Here is a 19,915-nt window from a genome sequence, read left to right on the forward strand (position 1 = left end):
CGTGACACGACCAGTTTTTCATCCTGTCATCATAATGCACATGTGCTTCTGACATTGGAATAACAAGAAAAGAAAACAACAGTCAATATTTCAGAAGGCAGCTTTAAAGCTGCACTTTCAAAAATTGGACATTTTGACAACTTTTTTATTTTTTGTCTTGGAAAGAGCAATTTTTTGCGTAAATATCTGCAAACCAATGATAAAAGATTGCTGGCAAAAATCACACCGCATGTTTTCATATATCAGTTTGAAAATTTATGTTTTATGGCTTTAACCATAAATATTGTTTCAACCGTAAAGTATCTGGTTCTTTGCGGAACCAATGAAACTGCCTCAATAATTATTCATGATTACGAGATTTTCCTAGCTAAATTGCCCACGGTACACAGCGAAGCTCAGCGTAGTGTGTAGCGGGGGTATTCCACAACGAAGCATAGCGTAGTACGTATCGGGGGTATTCCACAACGAAGCATACCGTAGTGTGTATCGGGAGTATTCCAGAACGGAGCAAAGCGTAGTACGTATCGGGTGTATTCCACAACGAAGCTAAGCGTAGTACGTATGAAGCATAGCATTGTGTGTATCGGGAGTATTCCAGAACGAAACATAGCGTTGTGTGTATCGGGAGTATTCCAAAACGAAGCATAGCGTAGTACGTATCGGGAGTATTCCAGAACGAAGCATAGCGTAGTTTGTATCCGGGGTATTCGACGACGATTTGTTTCGTTACGAGAAATTAATGTTTTATGGCCTAAATGCATAAAAAATCAATTTTTGAACTTTTGAGATTTTTATATTTAAGTTCAAAAAATGATGTTTTATATAGCATTTTTCTTAAAAACGTCCGCTATTATTTTTTGTACGGAAATATGAAAATCTGCGATCTAATTTTTGTCAGCAGTCTTATATTACTGGTTTCCATGCATTTTCGTAAAAATTGGCTCGTCCCAAGACAAGAAATAAAAAAAGATGTCAAAACTTTCAATCTGTGAGAGTGCAGCTTTAAAGGCAAATGGATCGACGCCTACATGATAGATACATGGCGTCATTAGATACTAGACACATGTTACATATAACGTTACATGATAACAGGCACATGCTACACAGCGTGAGGTAATATAAGACCTTTTCAGCTGATCTGTTGAAGATGCATCATAATACAACAATAATTGAATCAGATTTTCGAACAATTGAAAAAGAATCGTGCACAAGAGCTGCGTAATGTGTACAATGTTTTGTAACATGGGCGTAGCTTTCTTTAGCCCATAAAGGCCACGCCCTACACGTTTTTGACAAAGATATCTAGATACAAAATAAAAAGAATCAGATTTATATCCATCGTCGGCAACCACGGTACTTTCTTCCGTTATTGAGAAGGCGGACCCGGTTCAACTCCGGTAATCGGCAAAACATTTTTAAACCGTAGAGCATCTGGTCCCTTGCGGAACCAATTAAACTGCCTCATTAATTGTTCATTATTACGGGATTTTCCTATTCAAATTGCCCACGGTACGCAACGAAGCATAGCATAGTGTGTATAGGGGGTATTCGACGATGATTTGTATCGTAACATAACACTGTGGTTACAACTTACAACATATATAACATACAAACAACTTCCATTTTGAACTCGACCTACTCATCATTTTCAGCCAAGCGACGCCCCTGAATAATCGTGTTGTAAACAGCAAATTGTTAAAACCTATAAAGATATTCTCACACTCTGGTGAAGTCATATTAACCTTTACAAGTGCACTTAACCAAAGTTCTCACGCATCATATGGTTTTATTTCTTTTGAAAAGACACAACTTGTTTTCTAAAGTACATTACAAACTTGACAAGTAGAAAGAAAAAAACAATAAAATGGCAAAGATTTTAAAAAAATTACAAGCCTGGCACATGTGTTCGGTATGTGAAGACGACGTGTCGCGTGCAAGACCAAGGCGCTACTCAAACATCAACGTCACACTTAGTGTTTGATCATTCTGGAATAATGCTTATGCACCAGTCAATTGTAACCACGGGCCCCAGATCCGGGGGTATGACGGGGATCGCGGGGAAAATGGGTCGTGTTTTGCCTAACATAGGTATCCCCGGGTGCGGGGGCATTTGGCGAGGACTTCACCAGCATTTTGTTCCCGCAGGGCGGAAATTTTACCCGGGATTAACTGGACCGGAAGTCAAAGTCCCCGCTATTTCACAGACCTGGGGGGCGTGGTTACAATTTACTGGTGCATTATATGCAAACACATTTAAGTTGGACTTGTCCGGATTGTATCTTTGTCATCCATGGAGAGATTTTAAAATAAACTGGCACATGCGTTGGGGTCGTACATGCGATGTTTCGCGTTCAAGACCCATGACCAAACCTTACCGTATTGAGAATTTTAACAATTTCTGGATCGAAATGGTGCCTTTAAATCATTAATTTTGGAAGGTAAATACGAACAACTGCGATCTGATTATTTGTCAGATATTTACGAAAAAAATGGCTTACTCCAACAAAAAAAAAGCTTTAATTAAAGTTGCATTCTTACTCCCAAATAAGATTTACCACAATTAATCCAATTGATTTAATATACCAAAAAGGATTAATAAATGCTGAAAACAATGGTTCTTATGAAGGATACAGAGTTTAATTTGAAGGAAAGGTGCAGAAAATACGTTAAATACGCCTTTGGATGAACGTATAAGTAATCAAAATTTATATAAAACATTTATTTACAATATGTAAAACATGTGGCCATGAATCATAACAATAACTCCACGCACTTGAGTCAGATTATTTTTGCAGTAAATAATTATGCAGATAACCGTCAAGTACAAAAAGATAATAAGCAAACCACAATTTTAAGTATTGCCATTTGTGGAAACTGTCGTCTGCAAACCCACACACGTATTATCATCTTGACAGCTATCTAGCGCAGCTGGTTTAAACAATCAACATAAAAAGCAACAACAAAAACAATCAAATTGAAGCAGCATTCAAGTGGATAAACCCCAGTGACCCGGTAAAAAATAGTCCAAGGCTAAACAACTCCTTAAAACCTAAAAGGCCACATTTGTGTCATTCACTCTAGTCGCCAAAAATCTAGGAAGTCAGAAAATGTTTCTTTTTTAAATCAACCAGTATGTCAAGTTCCATTCGGAACACCTCGGCCATCTCCGCCAAACGACGAACCTCGGACGTACACCGGTGCATTGGTGAAAGTATACGCGGTCTACTTGCAGCGTAGTTAAATGAAAAGAATTCTGACATTTTATATACATCCGAAGTTCTTTCGAAGGGAAAGTCCGAGAAGCTCCAATTAACATGACGCGGCATGTCTGTCAAACTAGTCGGTCGATACCCGACTGACCAATCAACATCCAGATTAGGCGGGGCTTATCAGTTGCCCGTTGCTATCCGCCATGACCTCCGCCAATCTGCATCTATCAGCAGTCAGCGACACACACGATGGTGATTCACACGATGAACGTAATACTAAGCTAACAGCCAAATGTATATAGAATATTTATTGTTTTACATATTTTACCTTTTGGAATTACCGAAACATACGAATGGAATTCATGGATTTAAGCAGGTTACTTGGAACGATGAATACCAAATCGACTATCCATTATTATCAAGTCCGGTAAACAAACATTTCATTCCTGGAGTTATGAGATGAACGCGTATAAATTGGATCTCTACTACTTTTAGTAGCTATAAATTACTGATTTTCAATCTACATTATGGTGACAAAACATTTCTTTTATTTTCTTCTTTCGTTTTCGCATGAAAGGATGAGGTATTAAGGAGTATGATGATATACATCGATTTAACCATAAATTATTAAATGCAAGTCACCATAACCTAAAACGAAACCAAATTATTTTTCGGGCGAAGTTGTCAAGAAAGAAAACCAATATCGGTATAAACTGTATAGAGACATTTTGAGTTAACAATTCTACCGATTTGGACCGTTACATCCATAGTGCTATTAGAGGTCCATGATGATTTTACATGCTATGGTGATGGTGTTGTAATATAACGCTTCTGGTCCAGGTTTATTGTTAGGAAAAACAGTTTTTGATCCTAGCCCTAATTTATTCATTCACTTAAAGATATTGAAATTTTGAAAATATACATGGTTACGACCTATTGATAAAAAAGAGAAGGCACTGGACCAGGGGCTACATACCTGTGTAGAAAGTATACTATGTATATTTTTTATCCCGCACATACATATTAAAATGGAAAAAATCGGGCGCAGGCAAAAAAAAAAAAAAAAAAAAAAAAAAAACCCTATATTATTCATCATTATTATTTTTAAAACAACCATAATAACCCTCTCTCTATATGTACATGTACATTTAAAAAACATGTAGGCAAAGTAATGTCAACGCACTCTCTGGTCTTGAAGAATTTCCAATAAGTAAATAGTGAGGCAATAGTCGAGCATCGACAACAAAGTGGTCAGTTCATATATATATTAGAAATATTAATACATATAGTGGGCAAAAAGTCCTGTTCTCACAACACTTTCTTGTCAATGAACTGACCGTGAGTCTTGCCCATCCTTCAAATAAATACCATTCTTACACGTAAATGTTTTTTAAGATACAAGACTGGAGAAATGAAACCATATCCAATATTCAGAGCTGTGGGACCTCCCTAGATGTCATTCATCGCAGGTTTCGCGGCATTTTGGGTAAAAAGTTACTCCTTTGACGAATATCCCATCAACCGATGGGGGTAAAACTCCCCTTTTGGCTTTAAAATTCTGTTTAAGTCACACTTGGGGATGTGACGGGGTCAAGCCATAATGCAGCCATTATAGGGCGCGGGCAGACCTAGATAAACTCAACAACAACACAACTATCAGCAGTCGCGTAATAATGTAATTTTCTATTTATTTAACACAAAATATGTTTTTTTTATAACTAGGAGATAGTAAAGACAATTAAGGAAATCCGAAATACTGACATTGTTAGGAAATCCGAAATACTTACATTTTCCATTATCGCTGTTTTAATAATGCATTTTTTTGGCAATTGCTGGATAACAAAGTGACCTTTCAGTAGACTATTTCAACCTTTCAAAAGTCTTAATCATTAAGGTAACCATGCGTTATAAAAGTATATTTTTCGTTAGTCTTAAAAAAAAAAATATCATTATGAGTATTAGTGTATAATATTGACCCTATCTTACAATTTATTTTATTTTGAAATTTTTCTCCATGTGCGTAAAGTTTTAAATCCGATGCATTTGCTTTTAAGTTTGTTTGGACATACTGTTAGTGAAAAAACAACTAAGTTGATTTGAGTTACATTTTTATAAAATTTAGATAAAATGACTTACATCATATAGCTAAAGGTCACAAAAAGAATATACGTATAGATAAAACAAAATCATCTTCGTTAATGACGCAAATCAATGTATTAACCTGTGCATTTATAATGAATACGGTCTTTTCTAACTCCTTCATGAATGTTGCTTGTTCGAACAGATTTGCATTTCATTTAATACGGATATCATTCATCGAAAGAAACATTAAGGTAGTTAAATAAATACAAATAAATCATTAAAACAGTAAAAAAAAGGCATTTCTTAATGGAAAAAGGAAGATAAACAGCGAACTCCCTTTGATCTAATCAAACGTCTGTTTCTGTTGACTTTCGTAAAGGAAATTAATACATGCTTTGTTTCCTCGATGTTGAGTTTTGAAATAGAGACTGCCTTCTTACTGAAGTTTTGTATAATTTAAATTAAATGGATTGCCAGTGAAGTGTATTATTGCACAAATAATTCAGTTTCTTAAGAGGAAACTCAAAACGTTTAACTACTTAATCAAAATTTCTACGCGATCTTCTTGAAGTGTAGTTAAAAGTAAAGATTTCTGACATTGTAAACCGTCCATAAACATCCGAAGTTGTTTTCGAGAGGAAAATAGACGAGGTGTTCCAAATGACAATTACTTTAACTCTTTCAGTTTGGTTTTTGTATAATGCTCACATCCTATTAGGTTGTTTAAATCGTATTCACATCCTGCTTTCTTACATCCTATTACGGGTACGATTTAAGAGACATTACATATTTAATAGTCTTCAATCATGACTATCCTTTGGGTATACAAAAGGCCACACCAATAAACATAAATTGAAGGTGGAGGAGGGGGGAGGGGGATCAAAGTTATCAACTGGATATAAAAAGATGTGCTATAATCATATACTCATTTAACTAATTTAATTCATTGTTTTTTCTTCCTGAAATTACCATGAGACATAATAACGCGTTTGCTTCACATGGATTTTATTTATGCCTACGAAATGTGGGTGGGGGCGGAGGGGTGATTATAGTAATCGGACCGTCCGTCCATCCATCCGTCAGGCCGGTTTCCGATCAATGACTTACGTACGCTAAGGACCAGGGCCTCAAACTTGGTAGGTATATAGGTCAGGTCAGGCAGATGATTTTGAGGTCAATGGATTAATGTCTTGGTTTTCATTTTCAAACTGAATCCTGGCGAAAATTTCACATAACATTATGTAACATGTCCCAAAAAAAAACGCATTTAATATACAACAAACACGAGTCCAATGAGGCCTTTCGGGGGGAATTTGTCACATTCCTGTGACAGGTCTTTTTTCGGTGAAAAATAGGGTCGGTCTCTTGATAAAATATAAATGAAAAACCTTTCTTTTGCCTTTTTTTGAAAAATAGTGTGAGTAAATCCAGCAAATGAAACATTAATTTAGCATGGCCTAATGTCAGGAACGCATTAGTCAGACTTGCATTTTACAAAAAAAAATCTTCACGTACATTCTGCGTTATCAAATGTAACCACTCCGTTAATTGACTCTTATGTTAAACGGATATTCCGTCATTGTGAAAGGACAGCTGTATAAAGTTTACAACCACTGTTCGTGTGAGTTAAACTTATTAAGATGATGATGTTGGCGTATCTTGTAATTCTGCTGGTCGGACAAGGTAAAGTCAACTTTATTATATTGTACTGATGATATATATTATCATATCGATTGTACATATATGAATCACTTATTAAAATGCGTAATTCAGGAGCATGAATGGTGAATCTCAAAACGAAGGATAAATGTTTTTCTGGAAAAAAAGTTTATATATATTCAATCGCACACATTTATATGTGTGTGTATATATAAATACACACATGTATTAATATTCTATTATCTAAAATATAATAAGTTAATATTATTTACGTTCATTGCATCCATGTGTATTTTTTTCTAGCGGCTGCATCGCACATGCCGGCCAAGGACACCTTCCAACAAGACGTATCGAAAGGAGCCACCAAACCCACATCTAGACGTCTGGTAGGGGCTCTCTCCAGCGGCGTCAAACGTACTCCGTTGAAATCGAGGCTGAAACGAAGCATTTATTCATATTACACTGACCATTACGCTCATACAAATTTCGATGACTACCCCTCGGCGTATGAGACTTACGATTATATTTCACCGGACGCCGACACTCACGACTGGGCGACGGGAGGTGACGGTGGTACGTCATGGTCAGACACAGACAATGACGTCACGTCAGGGTGCGAATGTACATTGACGTTGAGGAAGGGGGGCCGGGAACTGGCAGAAGGTGAGCACGTGCTGGCAAGGAGAGGGGAGACCAATCAGGTGAGCTGCGAAGCGTTCTGTTCCGGAAGTGGAATCACTCCTGCGCTCACATTCTACAAAGAAGGCAACGCGTTATCGCAGATATCCGGCAGGTAAAATCTGTTAATGTACCTGTTCGGTGGGCGGTTTAATTAGATATGCGCCAAAGAGGTTTGGCGCTCGGTATGTAAAATGGTGGTACGGCGGTAAGCATTTTATAATTGTTCTTATACACAAACTATAGCTTTTTAAATGCATGTACATGTATGTTGTTCAAAACCCGAGGTTTGGAAGGGGTTGGGTGTTAACGTTGGGGTTAACATCGTCTTAGAAACCATTGTCGTTAATATGGCATTGCAAACCGGACAGCTTTCTATCTATGAAATGTACTCTTCAATGACTCATGCGTATATCTGCATTAACAATAGAGCGACATAAAGCAGTATAAACTATGCTTTCAGGGTGTATTACATACGGCGGTCCTCAGATCGAAGCTCAGTGCTCACTATTCAGAATATGTTACGGCGTGACGCTGGGTTATACACGTGTCAAGGCTGGCTGTCAGGTCAAGGTCACATCCAGAAATCATTCAACCTTGTATTTGGTAAGCAACTATGATATCTTAGATCAAGTTTTGTCGTATCTTTATATTATACTGGATTACACAAATCAGGTATGGAAAAAATGCACTAGTCAATTGTAACCACGCCTCCCCACCCCTCCTCAAGTCCGGAGAATAGCGGGGACCCAGCCAATCCCAGGTAAAATCACTGCGATGGGGGTACAAAGTGCTTGTAAAATCTCTGCCAAATGCCCCCACAACCCGGGGACATCCTGTAATTTTAAACAGACCTTTTTTCAATTTGGGAGAGAATCAGGATGAGGCGCCATCTTTTTTTTAATATCTTGCGAGATCTCGTTACACTACGGGAAAAGCTTGGCTAAAACGCGGAAAAATCCCGTCAAAAGAAGGGATGTTTCCCGGCACTAAGCCACGGCCCATTACCCGCTATTTTTGGCGCGAAAACAAAACCCCCGCTTTCAGACGGCAATTCGGGGCCACCTTTAAGGTAAAAACACGCCCTATTTCACCGTGTCCGGAGGTGGCGTTGTTACTATTGACTAGTGCATAACGTGAACGTTTTTTCATTGTCATGGATAGGCGGTATACCCATTCGCTACAATTCATGAGGGTACCAACAATATATCGGGACATTCCTCGAGTATATGAGAACAGCTACATAATCATGGATTTCGAAAAAAAGAAAACACGTGCTTAAGTATGTCTTTATGGTGCTCCAAGAGATCAAGCTGTGTGTTTAAATCCGTCCACGTGGTGCTGTAATAATTAAGTTTGAGTTATATATTCTCTATAAAATGCAAGTTTCTATCGTAACAACATTCGATCTATTAGTGTTTGAAAGCTTAAGATATACTTTATGGCGTCTTCAGATGAAGTTGCAGAAAGTGACCCGGAGATTTCGTTAGAATGGCGTAACTAAGGTGCGCAACTTTGGACATGCGCACCCTCCTCAAAAACCGAAATCTATATGTATGGCGTAAATGTTGGGGTCGGGCGGTCGCCCCCCTAAAAAAAACACAACAAATATGTTGGCTATTAAGTTAAGTTAATTATTGCATTTTTTACGTATGGAATTTACTGTTTTCCGACACTGACATTTAAAGTTAACTTGTACATTTATGTTTAAAATTTAAATATTTATTTAAGTGTTTAACCGCAACTTAAGTTACAGTGTTTTCATGTCCGTAATTTTCTCGGCAGCATGCCCAGCTGGTCAGGAGATGTGTGACGACAACAGGTGCTTGCCAGTTAACGTGTTCTGTGACGGTGTTCCCGATTGTGTTGATGAAACGGACGAGATGTATTGCAGTAAGTCACACACTGTATATGAGCATCACCTCTTTAGTATTTTTACCCTCACAATGTCTCATCCTTTCGCTCCACCCCCTTTAACGCCTTCCTTTGATCTCCATACTCTTACTGTATTCCTCTAACACATCTTCACGTGTTTACCCTCTCAAGTTTCCATCTTGTTTCCACAGCACTGTCAAACTGTGCTCCCTTCCAATCTTTTACCCCTTTTACCCCTCTTATTCTTTCCGCCCTCACTGCCCATCTTATCACCTCTTACATTTCTTCACGTCTTTTATCCCATTTAGCATGCGAATCACCCAACGCATTGTCCACTTTCCTACTATGCACCTCTCATATGTTATCCCTATTTTATTCTTGTCTCATGTCCTCCCAATGGCAACCTCTGCACTACGTCCCTCTCCCACTGTTTCAATTCCTTTACATCATTTATAACCCGTATGTTCCCTCCAGCACTGTCCACCTCCTCACTGTGTTCCTCTCCTACTGCTTCACTTATTTACCCAGCTCCCGTCCCATTTCCCCCACACTGCCCATCTACTCATTTTCTTCTTCTCATAAACGCATTCTCCCACCTCTTCATGTTTATACCCCCCAGCTTATTATCCCATTCTTACTTAGTATTTCCCCCATTTGTCAACCCCTGCAGTGTTCCTCTCCTACTACTTTACTTCTTTTACACCCTTGTTTTCCCATTTTATCCCCCACATCTTCCATCACACCATTGTATTATCTTGCCACCTCTTCAAGGCTTTTACCTTGTCAATATATATCAATATATTGGTCACCTCCTTACTGTGTTCCGCTCCCACTCTTTCATGTTTGAAACACCCTTTATCCCCTGTCATATTCCAACATATTGGCCACCTCCTTACTGTGTTCTGCTCCCACTCTTTCATTACTTTAAACCATTTATCCCCTGTCATATTCAAACATATTGGTCACTTCCTTACTGTGTTCCGCTCCCACTCTTTCATGTTTGAAACACCCTTTATCCCCTGTCATATTCCAACATATTGTCCACCTCCTTATTGTGTTCCGTTCCCACACTTTCATGTTTGAAACACCCTTTATTCCCTGTCATATTCCAACATATTGTCAACCTCGTTCCTATATTCCGCTCCCACTTTGTCATGTCTTGAATTTACCCACTTCATCCCCGTGTTATCCCCAACAACCTCTCCACCTCCTTCCTACGTTCCTCTCTCACATCTTCGCGCCTTTTACTGCTTTCATCCTTCGTTCCCCTCCCCACCCCCCTACTATTGACCTCCTCATTGTCTCCTATTGTCTCCTATCTACATCTCTTCACATCTTTCATCGCCTTTATCCTCATCTCATTCGAATTCCCCGCACATTGTTCTCCCTCTAAACGATTTTCTCATTGTCAGCAACCGCGGTACTTTCTTCCGTTACATTTCATACATATCGTGGGACAATTGACTGACAAAATCTCGTTTTAATGAATATGCCTGAAGCAGGAGAAACAACTCTTCTTCCAATGATTTTGCATGTTACACTCAAATGTTTTCAATAACAGGACAGTGTCAGTAGACTCCGTGGCAGTGTGGTCTTGACTACTGCCAAATATCATTGTACTGAAAGCGGACCCGCTTCAAGCATCTGGTACTTCGCGGAACCAATGAAACTCCTTCATTAATTAATCATGATTACGAGATTTTCCTTGCCCAATTGGCCACGGTACCCAATGAAGCATAGCGTAGTGTGTATCAGGGGTATGCGACGGTGCGAGTTTCCCTGATAATGAGGACAAAGTTGTTGTTTTTTAATCCATATATAAACACCAGTAAAATAAAAAAGATGAAATGTTTCATTATATCATTTGTAAGCATTCACCCTAATATTCACCCATAAATGGAACAAAATGTCTGTTTTTATCACAGCCCGCTGTGCGGACTTTGAGTTCGAATGTGACGGTGGTTGCCAGACACGTGACTACCTGTGTGATGGATACCCTGACTGCGGTGATGGAACAGATGAACACGACTGTCCGTCCCCAGGTACAACGTCCGTCATTTTCTAAGCTTTTATAGAACAGCTGTAACTTAAAACAATGATTCCCAACATGATCCTAATGTCATAAATGGAATAAAAAGGCTGTTTTCTTCACGGACTGCTGTGCTGACTTTGAGTTCAGAGAAGAGCTGTAACTTTAAACAATAACTCCCAACATAGAATAATAACCTGTTACTAATGATGCCCCATAAAAAAATGACCAAAACGGAAGCAGCAGCAGCAGCGGCAGAAGCAGTGGTAGCAGTATAAATAGTAAAAGTAGAAGTAGTAGTAGTAGTAGTAGTAGTAGTAGTAGTAGTAGTAGTAGTAGTAGTAGTAGTAGTAGTAGTAGTAGTAGTAGTAGTAGTAGTAGTAGTAGTAATAGTAGTAGTAGAAGTAGTAGTAGTAGTAGTAGTAGTAGTAGTAGTAGTAGTAGTAGTAGTAGTAGTAGTAGTAATAGTAGTAGTAGTAGTAGTAGTAGTAGTAGTAGTAGTAGTAGTAGTAGTAGTGTAGTAGTAGTAGTGTAGTAGTAGTAGTAGTAGTAGTAGTAGTAGTAGTAGTAGTAGTAGTAGTAGTAGTAGTGTAGTAGTAGTAGTAGTAGTAGTAGTAGTAGTAGTAGTAGTAGTAGTAGTAGTAGTAGTAGTAGTAGTAGTGTAGTAGTAGTAGTAGTAGTAGTAGTAGTAGTAGTAGTAGTAGTAGTAGTAGTAGTAGTAGTAGTAGAAGTAGTAAAAGTGGTTGTAGTATTTTACTATTCAAATACATTTTACACCTCGCATTCTTTCATTTTAATGATAAAGAGTGTTACGAATGTATTTTTGCTAGTTCCAATATGTGAATTCGAGTGTGGTGACGGTCAGTGTGTGACGTCAATCCAGGTGTGTGATGGCGTCATACAGTGTGATGGAACCGGAAGTGATGAATTCAGCTGCCCGGGTAGGAACAATTCGCTTTCTATACACAAATATCAAGTATTTCTTCTGATTATATAAACAATTAATGTTTACGCATGCAAGTCAAGTAAAGATTCATTTGTTTCATCAACACTTTTGGAAACATAAAATGCATGCTTGTGAATGCTTTCTTACTGAACTCGTCTTCAAAAATACATATTTACACCTCAACTTTCATGTCTTAAATGAACGGCCTTTCGGCAATTGCGAGTATCATCCAAAGAACGAGACATCTTCGGATATTCTCGGATCGCGAATGATACATTTACATTGAAAAATGTTTATCTTGTTGTTGTTTTTGTGTCAGCAGGTTACGAAAAACTAAAATGACTATGTAAAATAGTGTTAATTTATGATTTATTAAAATATTGTCGCCACAAGCGTTTTAATTTTACGTAAAAATCAACTTTGAAGTTGTTTAATTTTTCCCGCGTTGTTATGACGTCATATGACAACTGTTTCCGGTTTACAGTCGCGTCGTTCTATTTACAGAATTGGTGGGGAAAAAATACTTGGTGGAAAAGTGTTGTTTTTTTAAATGAAATTAAGGATTTTTTTAAACATTTCTAGAAATGAAAGAGCTATTTGTGTAAATATAAGAGATGAATTGCGTAATTAATTTCATTATCGATGATATGAACGCAGTTGGGCTGGTTGAAGTACACGTAGAGTCGTTCGGACTCCATTCACTTGAACCAGCCCAGCTGCGTTCATACCCCGATAATGACACCAATCACGCAATTGATTCCTCAAATGGATTTCACTTTCTTCTATTTTCAGTGTGCGAATTTTACTGCGAAAACGGCATGTGTTTAACGCAAGCTGAAGTTTGTGATGGAAAACGTGACTGCATATCCGGTCAAGACGAAAACGACTGCTTTCAAGGTACTTGATCGCCATTTAATATTTCTTGTGGGATACTACATGTATCAAATCTGACATTTGCTAAGGCATTTTAAAATGATTGGCCAGAAGTCGTCTCAAGTGATAGAAATGAGTGATATCATATATAAAATTGAATTGACGTCATGTGACGTCATTTATGATAGAAAATGTAGATCAGTGGTTTTATACAGTTATTTGTTTATGGGGAATAGAGAAACCGTTCACTGTTTATGCTTATGCACCAGTCAAATGTAACCAGGGCCCCGAAGGTCCGGGGGTATACCGGGGGTAGCCGGGGAAAAGAGCCGTGTTTTTACCTTCGCAGTCCCGGGTGAATGCGATGGTTTTGTTTTCGCGCTAAAAACAACGGTGAATGGGCCTTACCTTGGGTCCCTGGGCGCGGGGGCATTTTGCGGGGGTTTTACGAGCAGTTCGTTCCCACAGGGCATGGATTTTACCCGGGCTTGGCTGGACCGAAAGTCAAAGTCCCCGCTATCCCCCGGACCAGGGGGCCGTGGTTACAACTGACTGGTGTATTACGCTATTGTCGAAGGACGCCATTGTTGTGCACAGTACTTATGAATGCGATTGTTATGTAAGATTTACTGAATAACTAGTATAATAATATATTAGGCAAATAAAAATGAAAAACAGTCGATTGATAGAACCGAATCTGATGAAAATCGTGTCAAGTTAAAGATCATATTAGTAATTTGCGTATTGACCGTGCCTTAATATGACGTTATGTTTCGTACGTAAATTTTCAACCGTTCACCTTCACAGCCTCCAAGGAAAACGCCAGTGATGTTTAAAGTATATTATTTTGTTGATGAATAAATACTAACAAATAAAAATGTTGAATTAGTATTGCTTTTTGGACATAAATTGGCAAGATATGTTTTGTAGTTATTTAATAGCGACGTCTTTCCTCTATGCTTGTCAAAATCGATTTTTTTATCGATTTCTTTTCGTTTTTAAGTCTACAACAGTACAGTCGAACACCGTTTGCTCGAAAATTAAGTGTCCGGCCAAAATACTTCGAGAATTGGGAAATTCGAGTGGGAATGCTTACTATATGTACATAAAATCGGTCCTTGAAATCAAGTTCGAGCCAACGAGATAATCGAGCCAAGCGTATTCGAGCCAACGGAGGTCGGTTGTATAGATCTACAACGTGACTGTCTAAATCATATGAATTAGGTTATACATTTGTTTAACATTTCATGTCTCAATAATGGGAAGCCAAATTTAGAAGAAAACATTTAAGTTAACTATTTTAAAACTGCAATCTCATAGATTGACCGTTTTGACAACTTTTTTAAAACTTTTTTTGTCTTGGAATGGGCCGTTTTTTTGCGTAAATATTTGTCTGTAAAACACTGCTGACAATAAATCAGGTCGCAGATTTTCATAAAGAGTTTCGAAAGTCGATGTTTTATGGCAAAAAGCGTTACCAACGCTTTAAGAAAAAAAAAACGATTTTTTTTCGGCAGATATGTTCTATTGTAGGTTATCTTATATGACTGAATTGAAGGCAATGATTCTTAGACAAAATATAAATAAAATTAAAGTCAAAATTGTCGATCAGTAAGAGTTCAGCTTTGAATGTGAACTGGTTTGACGTTGCAGATCTTCTACGAAAAGAAAACATTCAGCTGCAATAAACATCAGTGCATTGCAAAGTATGCAAGTTTATGGTTTTCTATAAATTCAATGCCCAGATAAAAATGCTTAAACTGTTGCAAATAAAGCTCAGTGTGTGTATACCACGTGCTAAATTTCGTCATAAATGCTACGTCGGAAGGCAATATTTTGCTTCGAATGAAGACTTAAAACAAAAATAACTTCACCATTTCTTCACCATTTTAGATGAAACATAGCGCAGTCTTCGCTTCTTACGGAGCCCCGCCTTCGGTCTTTTACCTGAACTTGATTGAGAGTTTAGTTTCTTCAAACACTTCGGCAAACCTTTTCAAGATTTCAAGATTTATTTTGATCATGGGTTATTACAACCATGTGATCAGAACAATAACACTTTAACAAACAATTAATTAAACATATATATAAACAAAGTAGACATATATTACATACAGTTTCCTATAATAGGAAATACTAAGACAAAGAAGTCGTATTGTTTTAAAGGAGAATAAAGGGTCTTACAAAATATAGCCAATTTAAGTTCTCTTTTGCTTTTACTGTTCATTAATTGATCTAACTTAATACAATTAGAGTTACGACAAAAGTACAATTTATTATTTTTCTTTCTATCGTCTGAAAAATGTTGACATTCAAACAAGTAATGAAATTCATCACCTAAACGATCACTACTACACAAATGACATGTTCACAATACGTCCGTGTGACGGAGCACTGTAAAAACATTATTTTGGAAACAGGTGTGTCGAAGTGTTTAATAAAACTAATCACCTTATCAAACTTCGGTAATAAAACGAAAGCGGGGCTCTTTAAGCGGCATAAACTCCCCTTTGTTTCATTTTAAAATAGCAAAGCAAAATAAAAGTTATCTTTGTTTTAAGTCTTCATTTTAAGCAAAATGTTGCCTTCCGACGTAGCATATATGACGCAATTGATCACGTGGTATACACACACTGAAGCATGCGCATATTTGTTTTCCAGTACCCACGTGTTCACCCGAGCAGTTCCGGTGTGACGGAAGCTGCATCCCGGGGTCGTACAGGTGTGACGACTACCCGGACTGTGCAGACGGCGAGGACGAGGCGAACTGTCAGGGTAGGTGATCCCAGCGTATGAGGAACGTTTCAATCGGAAGTCCTCGGTCATCTTTCATCGAAAATCGGGATGTATATGGACGGTTTACAGTGTCAGAAATCTTAACATTAAACCACGCTGCAAATAGATCGCGTAGTGAGTTCAATTTAGCAGGTAAACGTTATGACATTACTCTTAGCTTGTGAATTTTAATTATTTATGCAACAATGAATGAGAAAGCTTTAAAAGGGAAATAAATAAAAATAGGAATTCTCAAATCTGCTTTCAACAGGAACCTGCGAAGACCACTGTTGGGACGGCACGTGCCTTCTGGAGGGTTACAGGTGTGATGGCACGTGGCAATGTTCTACGGGGGAAGATGAGTTAGGGTGTAACCAAACAGGTAAATACAGGTTTATAAGGCGTAAACATTTGCCCGGCCCTTACCTCCCGACACTCAACCCTTTTCTTGCGTTTTGATCAAGTTATTAATTTCCTATTTTTAAAAGTTTTTTTTAATAAACATTTTGAAATTTGACCATTTTTAAAAAAAATATACCCTGATATAGGTCGGTTAAGTACAGAATCTCGTTTATCAAAAAACAATATAAACAAATTTTGCCTTTCCACTTCCCCTATCATTTTTGGAGATAAAACTAGAAAAAATGGCCTAAGGGTCACTACATCAACTTAATAACGTTTTTAGACTTCAAAAGGTAAATGCATGGTTCATTCGGAGCTCCTCGGCCATTTTTACCATTCAACATCATTGAAGTAGTTCGTATCTTTTTTAAATTTTATCATTAATTAAATGTGGTGTTTTAGCTGGTATTCATTTTAGTTTGAATTGATTGCCAGTGTAGTATATTATTGAAAACATAATTAAGATTCTCAAGAGTTAAGTCATTAAGTTTAACTGCTAAATTAAATCACTACGCGATCTACTTGCAGCGGACTTAAACATACCGAATTCTGAGTATGTAAACCGTCCAAACACATCCGAGGTTGTTTTCGATAAAAATGGCTGAGGAGCTCCGAATGTTAAAGATATGATAATAATGCTTGTTACAAAAAAAAACACGACATTTTTAATAAATAAAAATTACATTATTTTAGTGCAATAAATGTCGTTTGTAAAATAATAATTATTATTCCATTTTCAACATTCCGATAGATTGCGGGTCAGGTCTTTTCCGGTGTTTGTCAGATGAGGTCTGTATTGACGCCAGTCGGGTTTGTGACAGCCTGCCGGACTGCGAGGACTTGTCGGACGAGATTGACTGCCCTCCATGTTCGGACAGTTCGGGTTAGTTATCAAAGTAAAAGAAAATACTTGAATAAAATATGACCTTCTGCATATCGAATTGAATAAATGTATATATACTGTTATCAACGCTAATAACACAGATTCTAAATTTCTCGGCAATTTGGATCGAATTTGAAAAAAAAAATGATTTCAAGCTTGCTTTCACGTAGTTTTCTTTGTTGCCAGTGTGCAAATATCAGTGTTTATGCAGATAAATTGCGCTCCGTTTTGTAGTTGTTTTCCTTCACTGTAAACTTTTTTATGAAAAAAAAACAATCCAGATTGTTCTTCAACCACGTCAACTTCACCGTCAACGACCTTATCGTCTACAACCCAAGCGCCGACGACGACCCAAGCGCCGACGACGACCCAAGCGCCGACGACGACTCGAGCGCCGACGACGACCCAAGCGCCGAAGACGACTCAAGCGCCAACGACGACTCGAGCGCCGACGACGACTCGAGCGCCAACGACGACCCAAGCGCCGACGACGACCCAAGCGCCGACGACGACTCAAGCGCCGACGACGACCAAAGCGACGACGACGACCCAAGCGCCGACGACGACCCAAGCGCCGACAACGACCCAAGCGCCGACGACGACTCAAGCGCCAACGACGACTCGAGCGCCGACGACGACCCAAGCGCCGACAACGACTAAAGCGCCGACGACGACTCAAGCGCCGACGACGACTCTAGCGCCGACAACGACTCGAGCGCCGACGACTACCCAAGCGCCGACGACGACTCGAGCGCCAACGACGACCCAAGCGCCGACGACGACCCAAGCGCCGACGACGACTCAAGCGCCGACGACGACCAAAGCGACGACGACGACCCAAGCGCCGACGACGACCCAAGCGCCGACAACGACCCAAGCGCCGACGACGACCAAAGTGACGACGACGACCCAAGCGCCGACGACGACTCGAGCGCCGACAACGACTCAAGCGCCGACGACTACAGCAGAAGGTTTGTTTCTTAACCTTCTTAATTTATACAAAAGAGATGTGTGTGCAGTAAATACAGATATAGTTGTAAAAGTTATGCACAGTAACTAAGAAATGAGAACATCATGCAACCAAGTCAAGTCTAGCGTTTTAAACACTATAATAGCCATCGTGTTTCGTATATTACGCATTTTTATTATCTCTGTTGAGAATGGAAAAGCAGAACTTGAAATTATTTTGCAATTATTCAGAGTGCTCCAGTGTGCAGTTTCGCTGTAATGACGGTGTGTGCATTTCGAACGTTTTTCGCTGCGATGGGTCTCCCGATTGCGCCCAGGAAGAGGATGAAGCCGGATGTGGCGGTAAGTATCCGAAGCTCCGAAGCTCGGATGTTTCCCTTTTATTTCGGTCTTTTTTTCCTGGCAGTAAGTAGTGATCATCTCCTGAAAAAATACAGTAAACTACGAATAAAACGAACTCAACAGGACCTTTCAGATGTGTTCATTATATCCGGAGTTCGTTATATCCGTATAAGGAACTAATTTCTTATATGCGGAGAGTGCCGGTATATCGCACATATAAATATAACGAACAAGGCCTCTTTTTTCCTGTTTAAAAAAAACAACTTACGGGGACGGGAGACGGCCAGATGCTCCCCCTCCCTCTGGATCCGCTAATGAAACCAACCTAGTCTATCTGGACAAGTTTCGCGACAATTGTATCACAAAAATAAAACTGTCATAATGAAAAAAATACAATAAACTACCGTTGTCGGTATTCAAAAATTCAGTACTCAATTTTCCTGGGTCCACCCTTGGTATTGTTATTTTTGTTTTATGTAAACCGCAATATTGACGATACGTGTCTTTGATTTCTACATATATTTCAGCGGCTAATCCGTGCCCGGAAGGACAGTTCAGGTGCGGGGTAAACGGAGTATGCCTCAATGTCGCAAAGCGGTGCAATGGCGTCCAGGAATGCCCGAACGGCGATGATGAAAATAATTGTGTCTAGATCCAGGAGATAGTTTGAATTGTATATATAAGTCATGTATCACAGACAATTCATTTTTGTGTGAAATAGTTACGTTGTATTACTACTGTTGTTTTAAAGGAGTAAAAAACGGTAAATTTAACGTAGTATTACTGGTCTTGTTTTTACTAGTTTAAGCCTTCTATAAGTGACCCCCCCTCAAAAAAAAATAAAAAAAAATAATCGTGTATTTGTACACAACCTCTGTTAATTGACCTTAATCTAATTGCCTAAATGTCTTATCAGATCTTCGGTCTGAGCATCATGCCAAACATTCCTTAAACTAGGCCTTTAAGATGGGTAGATAACGTTGTAAATGATGGAAATATGCTTATTAAAAGGCCTAGTTTGAGGAATGTTTCGCATGATAATCCCCTGCTGTGCATCTCCTGCTAATTGCCCTTGTGTCACAGTAGGGGCCAATTCCCTGTGTATTCGTTTATTGGCTCAGGGCCATTTAGGGTCCATTTCTATAATAAGACTTCCAAAACTGCACAGCAGAATACTCAGATCGGATATCTGA

At 38.7% G+C, this 19,915-nt stretch overlaps 1 protein-coding gene across 1 annotated transcript; it reads left to right on the forward strand.

The window, feature by feature from the left end:
- Positions 1–6,813: 6,813 nt before the first annotated feature.
- Positions 6,814–19,495, forward strand: LOC128203092 (spore coat protein SP96-like). The gene is made up of 13 exons (XM_052904362.1): positions 6,814–6,974; positions 7,254–7,743; positions 8,092–8,234; positions 9,414–9,521; positions 11,429–11,545; positions 12,363–12,473; positions 13,271–13,375; positions 16,013–16,126; positions 16,398–16,508; positions 17,280–17,411; positions 17,693–18,382; positions 18,612–18,722; positions 19,250–19,495. Exons 1-13 carry the CDS (start codon positions 6,932–6,934, stop codon positions 19,372–19,374), a joined length of 2,400 nt encoding a protein of 799 aa, XP_052760322.1. The 5' UTR covers positions 6,814–6,931; the 3' UTR covers positions 19,375–19,495.
- Positions 19,496–19,915: the final 420 nt, after the last annotated feature.

Source organism: Mya arenaria, chromosome 9, assembly GCF_026914265.1.
Source record: "Mya arenaria isolate MELC-2E11 chromosome 9, ASM2691426v1".
NCBI lineage: Eukaryota > Metazoa > Mollusca > Bivalvia > Myida > Myidae > Mya > Mya arenaria.